General features: G+C 39.3%; 1 protein-coding gene across 2 annotated transcripts in view; it reads right to left on the reverse strand.

Annotated features, from left to right (window-relative positions):
* PDGFD (platelet derived growth factor D) overlaps positions 1-14,099 on the reverse strand; it is a 282,712-nt gene that overhangs the window by 82,324 nt on the left and 186,289 nt on the right. For both annotated transcript variants that reach the window (XM_025267026.3, XM_025267024.3), the window contains exon 3: positions 10,381-10,561. In XM_025267026.3, coding sequence (XP_025122811.1) covers positions 10,381-10,561 — 181 coding nt within the window. The remainder of the gene's footprint in view (positions 1-10,380; positions 10,562-14,099) is intronic.

Raw genomic sequence — 14,099 nt, forward strand, 5'->3', positions numbered from 1 at the left:
TGGGGTGCCATCGCCTTCTCCCAAGTATACCCCCTAAAGCCCTGGAAAGAATCCTTGATCCTGAATTTGTATGAGAGTATTGGTGCACCCATACTTTGGCCTTGGGTCACAGCCTAATTCTCCACTCCAGTTTTACAAGGAAGTCCTGAGCTTTGGCATTTTATGGACCACCATTAATAAAGTTGCTTCTTTGATCATCTTTTGACTCTTTTTGTTTTCTGGGCTTCCCAGGTGACTCTAGTAGTAAAAAAAAAACAAAAAAACAAAAAAAAACCCACCTGCCAATGCAGGATAAGTAAGAGATGTGGGTTTGACTCCTGGAATGGGAAGATCTCTGGAAGGAAGCCATGACAACCCATTCCAGTATTCTTCCCTGGAGAATCCTGTGGACAGATGAGCCTGGAGGGCTACAGTCTATACAGTTGCAAAAAGTCAGACATGACTGAAGCAACGTAGCATGCATGCATGCATCTCCTTTCTACTGGCAAGAATAAATAAAAGTAGTAAATGCTTAGCAGCCTCAAGCTGAAACCCTTTGAATTTGTTCATCAGAATACTCTGAAATGCCTGGCTTCTCTGACTTTGTGCTTTTGTTTAGGCAGCATTCTCTTCTCAGGGTCTGCTCCCCTCCCTGACCCAGTCCAGAGAAGCGTAGTAGAATATGCCACCCTCAAGTATGCCACTTCGGCCTAAGAATTATATTGAGCTGAAGGCAACTGAGAAGCAAGCTCAGGAAAGGTCTCTGTTTCCCCCCTATGTGCCTAGAAACATATACGTTCATAAAGGTCACACCTCTGCCCTCATCAGAGATGACTCTGCACCCTTAGCAGCCTACTGAGGCACCAGAGGAGTCCACATAACGAACTTTTCTCACTAGTCCTTTGCTTCCATTTGTTCTCCCATATATTTACCTTTCCAAAATTTTCTGCCCTAGAATCTTCAAAGTCCTTTTCCATTGTCTTGTCACTTCTCTGAAAACGTATTATCCTTTGGTTAAAATGTTATATAAGCCCAGGTTCTAACCACCACTCTGAGTTACTCAACTGAGTAACTCCCACGTGTGTGTGATATGTATGTGTGAATAATCCGTTTGCTTCTTTCTTGTTGATTTGGTTTCTGTCAGTCTAATTTACACAGTTGAAAACAGAACCTACGCGGGTAGAGGGAAGAAAAAATACTTTTTTTTCTTCCCTTAGAGCAGCAAGTCCCATTTTTGTGAGATTAAGTGTTCTTCTTCCTTGTGTGCCCAGAATATTCCATGCACATTTCATCACTGCAATTCACAGTGTTTTATAATTAATATGTCTTTTTCCCTCAAAGGAATATAATTTTCTTCTTATTATCCACAGTGAGTTCTCAGAATTATTTGTTGAATTGATAAGTGAACATTAGGTAGAGATATTTTCTTACTGAGATTCACTTCTTCAAAGCTTTTTAAGAAATAAATACTGCTCTTGCTTTAAGCATATTTTAAATATGCAAATCACTTTCTAATATAATTGAATAGCTTTTTCCTTCTTCAACTTTCTCACTTTCTTCATCTACCAAAATATTAGTACATCAAAAAGCACAATTATAGAGAAAAAATGATATGTATATAAAGAGGTCCAGTTATTTAATATCAGTGCATCTTTATGATTTTTAGGGATAAAAAGTTTACTTGTGGAAAGTCTGTATAACTTAATGCTAGATAAACAGGATACTGGACTGTCCAGGCGTCATTATACAGCATCCCTCACAAGGTTGGAAATGTGTTTACTCAGCGCCTGGGGAGTCATCTGTTCATGTGATTAGTGCATGGGTTTTATGAGGAAAATTAATTACAGTAATAAAGTACTATTTCAAACACTGCTTATGTTGGGGAGGACTAGCCAACGTGGAAGAACACATTCCCCAAATCAGAGAACATGCAGAGGCAATATGTGTGAGGTTCTTAACTGCATCTAAGGGCCATCACAGATAAGATTTAGGGGGCTTCCCTGGTACTCTGTGCAAACTTTATATATTTATTTTTCTTTGGATAGGGTCCACAGCTTTCATCTCTTGGATAACACATATGTGTGAGCTCTGTGATCACAAACTCACAAGCTGTGTTCACTGTTTCACTAGTAAAGTTACCCAACCTGAGTTCACTGCCTCACTTATTAAAAAAGAAGAGGGTTGGTCTAAGCATTGGTTCTCCAAGATTCTGTATTTTTCTTACAATCAGTCTTCATGCAATGCATGGTTTAGGAGCAGATTATAATATGCCACATGCTGCATTAAACACTTCACATACATTGCCCTGTATATTTACTCCTCACAATAACCCAGAGTTATATGCTCTTATTTATTATTATTTTATAATATATTTTTATCATCATCAGGACTGTGTCTACCAAACTGTAAGTTTTGCAAGAGTAGGAACCTTGTTGTGTTTTGTGCACTACCCAGTATTTATCAAAGTGCATGAAAAATAATAGGTGCCCAATAAAAAGCCCTTTGAATAATGCATTGAAACGACTATACAACTAGCAAAAATGCCCTGAATTCCACAGGGGAAAATACTGTCACAGGATTTCATTCTGCCTCACTTTCTTGTCTTCTCCTGCTTCCTTAATCCTATTTTTGCCCCCTCCTCTTGTGCTCCCCACTCCATCTGCAAGAGCCCATTTCCCTTTATTCTCCTCAATCACTATCATTTGCTTCTAGACCTAGCCATGCTCCTTGTTAAATTATCCTTTGCCCCAGGACTATATTGAATATTGCTTTTTACTCTCTTAAGAAGTCAATCAAAGTTCTCATTATGTATTCAAGTTTTCTGAATGCAAGTTGATTAAAATAACTGATTCTTTTAACCTTCCCAATGAGACTCCTAGTTTATCAAAAAATGTTCTCTGTAATTGGTGAAATTTTAGAACATCTGTAAAACTTTACGAATACTTATCTACCTTTGCCTAAGAAATGTTGCAACAAGACTCTGGCCTTAGGAATGATTGCTTCAACCAGTATCCTTTGATGCCCCTGGGCTTGCCAACTTGGCATCCTACTGCTCCTCACTTGGTGCCTTAGGGGTATGCGTGTACTCTCATCCTGTCTGACACAGACCATGACCCTGGGTTTTCTTTCTGCTCCACACTTTGTTATCTTGTTGATACTTTCTTAGTATCTGCCCTGAGCTAACTCTCTGATTTTAGCTACCTCACCTGGTCTAAGTACTAAAAGATTTGAGAAACATACAAAACAGGATGGGGTCAGATGAGGATAAGAAAACCTTCTGACACTTGGCTGAGGGAGGATCAGCTACTGTTTTACTTCCCTCTCTTATGTTTGCCTCCTTACAGTGGCTGGAATCCCAAGATGCCAAGAGATTCACTCAAAGAAAAGATTCTTCTTTTTTCTGTTTCAGGGTTTAGCATTTGTTGCCTTTTTTCTTAAAGCATTTCTCGCATACTTCCACATGGTGTTGGTGCTGCTGGCTGCTCTTTCGGTACCAACTCAAATTTTACACACACAGATCTCCTTTGACTTTCTAAGTGGAGTGGGTCTTTTTCCGGTCATCCTCTGTGAAAATATTCTCTTTTATCCTCTTTCTAGTTACTATTGAACCTCAAAAAACTTTATGTTTGTATATATGTACTTACTTTCTTGTTTACGTAAATGTTTATTGTTTGTTTCCACCAGACCACCTTACCTGCCTGCTGAGAAACCTGTATGAAGGTCAAGAAGCAACAGTTAGAACCGGACATGGAACAATAGACTGGTTCAAAATTGGGGAAGGAGTACAACAAGGCTGTGTATTGTCACCCTGCTTATTTAACGTATATGCAGAGTACATCATGTGGAATGCCAGGCTGGATGACACACAAGCTGGAATCACGATTGCAGGGAGAAACAGCGATAACCTCAGATATGCAGATGACACCACCCTTATGGCAGAATGCTAAGAGGAAGTAAAGAGTCTCTTGATGAAGGTGAAAGAGGAAAATGAAAAAGTTGCTTAAAACTCAACATTCAAAAAAAAAAAAAAACAACACTAAAATCATGGCATCCAGATCCATCACTTCATGGCAGATAGATGGGGAAACAATGGAAACAGTAATAGATTTTATTTTCTTGGGCTCCAAAATCATTGCAGATGGTTACCGCAGCCAAGAAATTAAAATGTTTGCTCCTTGTAAGAAAAGCTATGACAAACCTAGACAGCATATTAAGACATTGCCAATGAAGTATAGTCAAAGCTATGGTTTTTCTGGTAGTCATGGATGGATGTGAGAGCTGAACCATAAAGAAGTCTTAGTGATGAAAAATTGCTGCTTATGAACTGTGATGTTGGAGAAGATTCTGGAGAGTCCCTTGGACTGCAAGGAGATCAAGCCAGTCCATCCTAAAGGAAATAAACCCTGAATATTCATTGGAAGGACAGATGCTGAAGCTGAAACTCCAATACTTTGGCCACCTGCTGCATAGAGCTAACTCATTAGAATAGACCCTGATGCTGGGAAAGATTGAAGGCAGGAGGAGAAGGGGACGATAGAGGATGAGATGGTTGGATGGTATCACCGACTCAATGCACATGAGTTTGAGTAAACTCTGGGAGTTGGCAATGGACAGGGAGCCCTGGCATGCTGCAGTCAGACATGACTGAATGACTGAACAACTATGTGAGATCCTGAGGACAGAGATCTGCCTATCTTTCTCACAGCTGTATCTCCAGGACCCTGGACTGAGCTTGGTCTAGCATACAGTAAGCATTTAATAAATAATACTGCATCTCTCTTATTGCCAAACCTTCAGTAGGGTATACTGAAATGACGTTGAGGGAAACAGGATCTGCCATGTGACGACCATCCTCATCTTGACAATCCTTGGCTCTATAAATAGTCCTGGCTGACGTGATCAGAACAACCAGGGATGTTCAAAAACCTTCAACAATTTTGATCTGACAATGGAAATAAACATGGAATTTCCACATTTTGTAGAGAAAGTGAATGAGGTCCTTTAGTTTCTAGCTTTGAGAATTTAGTTTATGGGAATAATAATGAATTGCCCATCATTATTTTGTTTTTGTTTCACCAACTGGCAAGTTTTAGGTGAGCAAAATAAGAATCTGTGAAAGCTGTTACAAATCAGAATCTTCGTTATTAACTCAGTGGCCTTATTCTTCCTTTTTTTTGCAACCTCATCTTCTTTTCCATCCCCTTCCCTTTCTGCATCTATTTTAAATAATTATTTATAATGCAAAACCATGATTCATGTGGAGTTTAAAGCTCAATGGAAATTTTAACTGTGCTACTTGAAGTTGATTCAAACTATAGAGGTACACAGTTAGTAACAGATAAAATTACTTTTTTAATCTTAGAAAATGTTTATAAGGTATTATTAAATTCAATTTAAAAAATAAACTAGAGTTTGTTAATAAAACAAATGTTTGGGCTAGCTTTCAAGTAATTTAATTTTTACTTTAATATTTAATATTTTAATGTTGTAAATCATCTATATATCAATACAAGTTTTAAAAATAAGTTTTTGAATTAAAATGTACTTTTCATTAAACACAGGTTTCCCTGGTGGTGCAGATGGTAAAAGCATCTGTCTGAAATTTGGGAGACCCAGGTTCGATCCCTGAGTCAGGAAGATCCCCTGGAGAAGGAAATGGCAACCCACTCCAGTATTCTTGCCTGGGAAATCCACGGATGGAGGAGCCTGGGGGGGCTACAGTCCATGGAGGTGCAGAGAGTCAGACACGACTGAGTGACTTCACTTTCACTTTCATTAAACACATATATACAAATAAAAGGCTTTTTAAATGTTTGTCACAATATGAAATAAAATGCTTTTACTTTGGAGGTCAGAAGTGAATTATGGTCAGAGGTATGTGTATATGTGCATACATACAGACACACAATGACAACTGGGCTGTTTGTACAGGTCTGCCAAGTTCACTTATCACCTGATGATACATTAATAATTACACCAGTGATAATGATAACAATAAGAGCAGTAGATATTTGTATAATTTTACCAAGTTCCAGGCAGGGTGCTTTACAAACATTACTTAACCCAATAACTAGTTAACTGTATATCAGGCAGCATAATCACAATCTTACAGATGACAAAACTGAGCCTTTGGTCAGTAAGAAGCAGAGCTGAAATTCACACACATGCTTGCAGACTTCTTTGCACACCACACGCTTGGAGTCTAATAATTGACACCTTTCCAATAATCTACTTAATGGTCTTCAAAAAGATTCCCAACAATCCAATCAATCCATTCATTCCCCAGTAAACTAAATTTGCGATGGCAGAGCCTAATTTATTTAGACAAACACATTTTGCTAACAATTTGATAACATTATCCATTATGCTGTCTGATGGTATCTGTTGTTTTTACTGTGTTGTGTGCTCTGTCGTGTCCGACTCTTGGTGACCCCATGGACTATAGCCCATCAGGCTCCTCTGTCCATGGAATTTTCCAGACAAGAATCCTGGAGTGGGTTTCCATGTCCTACTCCAGGGGATCTTCCCAACCCAGAGACTGAACACATGTCTCTTGCACCTCCTGCATTGACAGGCAGGCTCTTTATTACTGTGCCACCTGGGAAGCGCTGATGGTTATCTATCCTCCTCAACTGAGTGAAATTAGGAAAGAAAACTCAGTAGGAGAAAAAAAATTGAAATATGAAATTGAATCATTTTCTCAGTAGGAGTCATTTCAACAAAGATCATCACTAGCCATGTATAAGGCACTGTGTAGAATACACACAGGACACTTGTCCTATCTTAGATTGCTATCGATCATATCTGGAGGAAACACACACACACACACTTCGTGATGGCAAAGATAGGATCATTATCACCATTATTTATTGAGCACTTCCACTATATCCTGGGTGCTATTTTAAGTATTTGCTATTAATTTAAAATCTCACACCAACTCCAATTATTATCCCCATTTTATGGATATAAAACCAAAAGGTAAGAGACTCATTCTATATCACACATTAATAATTGGGAAAACATTCTTTGCATCAAAATTAGCTTTATAGCAATGTGGTCCCCTATGGCTGTGCTGCCTTGCCCTGGGAAAGACTGTAACAGGTGTTGGAAAAAAAAAATGTAAGTGATTGAATTAGCACATCAGACAAAATTGTAGCAATTATAAGAATAATTGCTAACCAAAACTACATGATCATGATGTTACCCCATTAGTCAGTCTCCCATACTTTGCTGGAGTGAAAAATAGACTAAAAATATACACCAGACTTATTCTAAAAATGTTATAAGCATGGGAACCATGTAGATGTGGTTCTAGTGCAGTGGGCTCTTATGGTCCTGGGCACCTGTAGCTTACAGCCTCAAGGGAGGCCCTTGTACAACAGGAGAGTCTTGAGGTAGGAAGAAGAGAGGTGTTTGATGGAAGGCTGAGAAGTGGAAATGTAGAGATGAGAAAGGAGTGCTTTTGACTTATCCAAATAGCTACGCACCATTTTCTAAGAGCACGGTCATTGCTCAGGAATTATTATCAGTCCAAATTTCCCCAGCACCTGCCATGCCTTAAAGGAGCAATTGCAAAACAGCTGCCTCCAAATTCGAGAGGCTTTGTAGGTCTGTACATTTTAAAATTCATTATTTAAATACACCTAAAGGAGGCTTGTCATTTTTTCTAGTTTCATGAGATATAATTGACATAGAGCACTGTATAATGTGGGAAGCATAATGATATGACTTATATACATCAGAGCTCACTATTTTTAATCCCACTGTCTCCCTCTAATTTTATACAAGGCTCACTAAGAGTTTTTTTTTTTTTTTTACTAATAGTTTTAAGTCTGGTCTCTGTAGCATTTGATTTTATAAACTCTGCTTTAAAGTTTTTCCAAGAAAAATTTAAGCATGAATAAAATGACCTTTCCAAAACATTGGTCAAGCCATAAATGATCCCTGTTGAACAAGGTTCAAATAAAAGAGTTTATCAAAAAGTCACACAGATCTAGAGTTTATATACACCTGAAGGTTACACTCACTCTACCTCTTGGAATTCAGCCACCAAAGCACTTTGGCCCTAATTGATCATATTTAGTGCCAGAAGCCTATTAGGAGCGAAAAGGGAGCCTGGAGCTATTTGCAATGAATGCAAACCAAGAGGCTGGTATAACAAAAAAATGTACGACAGCCATCATTTCTAAAAAACACAACTGAATGTACTGGTGGAGGTGAATAAGTGAGTGAGTGGAGTCGTGCCAAAGAGTTTACATCCAAACTACAGTCTGTCCAACACTCCACTTAACAGCAGCCAGGAAATGAGTGACAAACCTGCACTATAAGCCAAAGCACCTCAAATGGAAATACTCCCTTTTCCTTAAATCCACATCTGCACTGCCTGTTTCAACGAAAAGGAGTTATTTTGCCTTAAAGACATAATATTAGAGTTAGTGTGTTTCTAACTGACTTATGGATCATTTAACTTAGTCATAACCAAAGCTTCACAAAAAGCATATACATGAGCACTAACAGTCCTTGATATGTTGAGGGAATAAAACAGGTCCTTAACTAAGCCATTCTGCCACATCACCATTCCAACATGCTGAGACCGTTTTGTCCATGAAAAATTGAGAACAGATGCATCACTGAACACATTAAAAGCAAAGAAATGCAAAAACCAAAGGTTCATACTTCCATTTTAATGCTGAGCAGCACTGCATGAGTATGCAGTAATGTATATCATGCTTGATGGATTATTCCCAAATTAAAGTAGAGCCAGGATCACCACATGCTATTTTTTCATTTATAGTATTCTGATGTAGAATTCACTTAGTATTTAATAACTTATCATAATGCAAAAAAAAAAAAAGAGAAGAAACCACATTAGGTTTGAAAAAAATCAAGATTTTTTCCTACTCTAAATTTAACTCATATGAGGAAAACCCCCACAAATGGACTCCATTTGTAGTACTATGTTCCATTTTGGCAACCACATTTTGAAAAGGGGTAGCAGTAAACTGAATGAGAGTTAGTGATGCTGCCAGGTGAGCAAGAGGCAATATGCTATGAACAACCCAAGGATTCAGAGATATTTAATCTATCCTAAAGGTAACACATAGGAGAAGGCAACGGCAACCCACTTCAGTACTCTTGCCTGGAAAATCCATGGACAGAGGAGCCTGGTAGGCTGCAGTCCATGGGGTAGCTAAGAGTCGGGCACGACTGAGCGATTTCACTTACACTTTTCACTTTAATGCATTGGAGAAGGAAATGGCAACCCACTCCAGTGTTCTTGCCTGGAGAATCCCAGGGACAGAGGAGCCTAGTGGGCTGCCGTCTATGAGGTCGCACAGAGTTGGACACGACTGAAGTGACTTAGCAGCAGCAGCAGCAAAGGTAACACATAGACAAAATTATCCCAACTTCTCCCTGCGCTTCATCTGTTAACACCCAGTCCTTCTGTCTCATTACTCATCATTAGTTGTTACTGCTTTTTAACTGTCATTTCCACCAGACTATCAACTCCAGGAGGTTCAAGGACCCTGTCTTCTTGCTTGCCTTTTATCTACTACACCTATCAGAGTGTCTGATAATAAGCAGGAACTCTACGTGTGGGCATGTGCTCAGTTGCTTTGCGACCCCACAGACTGTAGCCCGCTAGGCTCCTCTGTCCATGGAATTTTTCAGGCAAGAATATTGGCATGGGTTGGCATTTCCTCCTCCAAGGAACTTTATATTGTTTTACTAATGAATGACTGAGTAAAGGAGATCCATGACCATGTATGACCCAACAACTAGACTTAACTACAAGGTAGATTATACGTCAATATGAGGTTGAACATCTTCTAACAGAAGCATTTAAAGTTTAAAATGGCTGCCCAGGTGCTTAAGCAGACGTGAGAGCAAAAATAAACATGGGTAGAGTAAGCAAAAATCAACCTTTGGGTCCTGAATTATATTCCAGTCTTTAAGATGCTTGCTAACTCTGAGGTTCTATGATTATAACATAGGTCATTCCCAAATTTGGGTCATAATTTAAACTAAAATTGGAACTCTTCTGTGATTGGAATCACATAGACAATTTCTCAAATATCACAAAGCTTCTCTTTGGCTGTACATTTATTTTGCTGAATCAAAGGGAAAATGGTATATGCTTTACTGTAAACAATTTTACTTTTTCTATTCACTGTGCTTTCTTTCAAAATGCTTGGGCCCCAAGCATTGATTGAACAGATCTAAAATGGCATTCCTCACTAAAGAAAGTTTTAACATTTTGGCCACAAAGCAGGGACAAAGCATACCACAGACAATTAATACCATTCAGTTTCACACCACTGAATTTAATCACAGAAAATGATCTCTAAACTTCATTTAACCAGTGTCTGCTTTTAATCATAGGGTGGTTAAGCTACTTACCACAAAAGAATAATAAATCTTGAATCCAGGTTTAGCCACAAAGTAGTCATCAGACTTGAACGTTATTTTAATCTGGTTTGTTCTTGATGTTATCCTTGGAGGAACTTCCTTGTGTCCACACCATCGTCCTCTAATAACAGTACTGGTTTCAGATATGTCTTCAACTTCTACAAAATCATACCTGTTACCAATTTAACATAAATAAGTTTTGATTAAAATAGACTTTGAAATTCATACTTTCACTGAGAAATTAAAACTAACATATGTGATTTCTTATGACCTATTATCTGAAATGAAGTTTAGAAGAAAAACCAGTTCTTGGATTAGATTTCTCAAATTCAAACTTCAACAATCTATTCTGAGGAAAAACTTTTATACACTTTCAGCCTATCCTCCTTGAGTGAGTGAAAGTTGCTCAGTCATGTCTGACTCTTTGTGACCCCATGGACTGTAGCCCACCAGGCTCCTCTGTCCATGGGATTCTCCAGGCCAGAATACTAGAATGGGTTGCCATGCCCTCCTCTAGGGGATCTTCCCAACCCAGGGATCAAAACCCAGGTCTTGTGCATTGCAGGGAGATTCTTTTTCTTTTTTCTTTTAATTGGAGGCTAATTACTTTACAATATTGTAGTGGTTTTTGCCACTACATGCATCAGCCATGGGTGTACATATGTTCCCCATCCTTAACCCCCCTCCTACCTCCCTCCCCACCCCATCCCTCAGGGTCATCCCAGTGCACCAGCCCTGAGCACCCTGTCTCATGCATCGAACCTGGACAGGAGATCTGTTTCACATATGATAATATACATGTTTCAATGCTATTCTCTCAAATCGTCCCACCCTTGCCTTCCCCCACAGAGTCCAAAAGACTGTTCTTTATATCTGTGTCTCTGTTATCTCTCATATAGGATCATCGTTGCCATCTTTCTAAATTCCATATATATGTGTTAGTATACTGTATTGGTGTTTTTCTTTATGAATTACTTCACTCTGTATAATAGGCTCCAGTCATCCATCTCATTAGAACTGATTCAAATGCATTCTTTTTAATGGCTGAGTAATATTCCATTGTGTATATGTACCACAGCTTTCTTATCCATTTGTCTCCTGATGGACATCTAGGTTGCTTCCATGTCCTAGCTATTGTAAACAGTGTGTGGGGAGATTTTTTACCATCTGAACCAACAGGGAAGCCCAAGAATACTGGAATGGGTAGTCTATCCCTTCTCTAGAGGATCTTCCCAACCCAGGGATTGATCAGGGGTCTTCTGCATTGCAGGCAGATTCTTTACCAGTTGAGCTAACAGGGAAGCCTCATCAGATCAGACCAGATCAGTTGCTCAGTCGTGTCCGACTCTTTGCAACCCCATGAATCGCAGCATGCCAGGCCTCCCTGTCCATCACCAGCTTCCGGAGTTCACTCAGACTCATGTCCATCGAGTCAGTGATGCCATCCAGCCATCTCATCCTCTGTCGTCCCCTTCTCCTCCTGCCCCCAATCCCTCCCAGCATCAGAGTTTTTTCCAATGAGTCAACTCTTCACATGAGGTGGCCAAAGTACTGGAGTTTCAGCTTTAGCATCATTCCTTCCAAAGAAATCCCAGGGCTGATCTCCTTCAGAATGGACTGGTTGGATCTCCTTGCAGTCCAAGGGACTCTCAAGAGTCTTCTCCAACACCACCGTTCAAAAGCATCAATTCTTTGGTGCTCAGCCTTCTTCACAGTCCAGCTCTCACATCCATACATGACCACAGGAAAAACCATAGCCTTGACTAGCCGGACCTTTGTTGGCAAAGTAATGTCTCTGCTTTTGAATATGCTCTCTAGGTTGGTCATAACTTTCCTTCCAAGGAGTAAGTGTCTTTTAATTTCATGGCTGCAGTCACCATCTGTAGTGATTTTGGAGCCCAGAAAAATAAAGTCTGACACTGTTTCCACTGTTTCCCCATCTATTTCCCATGAAGTGGTGGGACCAGATGCCATGATCTTCGTTCTCTGAATGTTGAGCTTTAAGCCAACTTTTTCACTCTCCACTTTCACTTTCATCAAGAGGCTTTTGAGTTCCTCTTCACTTTCTACCATAAGGGTGGTGTCATCTGCATATCTGAGGTTATTGATATTTTGGGAAGCCTCATAACTCTTCCTAAATTGTCAAAAATCAAAATAGACTACTTTCTGAGCATCTAGCTTATAAAGGTTTTCCTGGAGAAGCCAATAAATATAATCTCTTGTCATGTTTTAGGAGATGTAGCTCCAGTTGTGTGCATGCATGCATGCTCAGCTGCTTCAGTCATGTCCCCTCTTTGATCCTATGGACTGCAGCCCTCTAGACACCTCTGTCCATGGGATTCTCCAGGCAAGAATACGGGAGTCGGTTGCCAGGACCTCCTCCAGGGGATCTTACTGACTCAGGGATTGAACAAGCATCTCCTGCATTACAGGCGGATACTTTACCGCTGAGCCACTGGGTAAGCCTGTAGCTTCAATTATATACCCACGTTTACTATATCAAATTTTTAAACAAATTCCCACTTGGAATTAATTTACCACATCCAGCATTTATGTAGGAAAGGAAATGGTCTATACCTACACAGCATGAAAAATCAACAATTTCATTGTAGAAAATAAATGGTAAAATTATAAAATAAACAACTATTTTCTCTTTGTGGAACCTATCTTTTGGAAGAATTATATCATAAACAATGACATTTATCATAATCAAAAGCACATGCCTTTAGCAGTGATGTGCCCTAGCCAGTACTGAACATATCTGGGCTGTGTGTGAATCAGGGTAAGACCATGGGTTCATCATTGACACTGGTCAGAGAAACAGAGAATCGCAGGATTGAAAAAGACAGGAGAGGCATTTTAGATATTCCATGGAGCCATTAGATCCTCAAAGTCCCTGCACAATATTCCACTCTTTTGTTGCAGAGTAAAACACGTTCAGAGACAGAATCACTTCTTCTGAGATACCCCACATCTTCAAGCATTCTACTTGAGAGCTGAACTGTGTGCCTTTCAGTTCTGGTCCTCAGCGCCCCACCCTTCAGTCACCCCTTCCCCATATGACTTCAGATGCTAAAGTCACAGGGCACACGATGAACACTCAGGGCACACACTCAGGGTGAACAGTGGCAGAAGTCTCATATCTACTTTATATTTTCCTGTCATGATTACCAAAAGGAGTCAGCATGAGAACCATCACATCTGAATATGAAGAAAACCCAATACGGTTTAACTAGTCTTCATACACCTCAGAGCTCTTATTGGATGGGGCAGGGTGATCTAAGAAGCAGGTAAGCATAATAAAATGCTGACTCAGTTTCATTGAAAATAGTCTGTGGGGCCTTTATTTCCTTTGCCTCAGTTTCCTAATGAACAAAATAAGAAGGTTTATGTAATTTTACCAGCTGAATATCTCTTGAGCACTATGAAAATTAACTACTTGATATATGGTGGTTGGAAAGTGAAAAGTACTAAGATAGAATCATCATTAGAACAATAAATATTACAATGTAGACATCAAGGAAGTTTTGCAACTGATGGGAAGAAACAACTTCATTTCATTTTATATACAATGTATGTGAATCATATTCACTACACTAAGCAAAAGTATACTTGAAACTTTAATAACACAAGAGGTCACTTTTGTTTTTTAGATAACCTATTAGCACAATTTTCATTCTCAAAGCTCCATTTTGGTTTTCAGGGAGGGT

Source organism: Bubalus bubalis, chromosome 16 (genome assembly GCF_019923935.1).
Source record: "Bubalus bubalis isolate 160015118507 breed Murrah chromosome 16, NDDB_SH_1, whole genome shotgun sequence".
Classification (NCBI taxonomy): domain Eukaryota; kingdom Metazoa; phylum Chordata; class Mammalia; order Artiodactyla; family Bovidae; genus Bubalus; species Bubalus bubalis.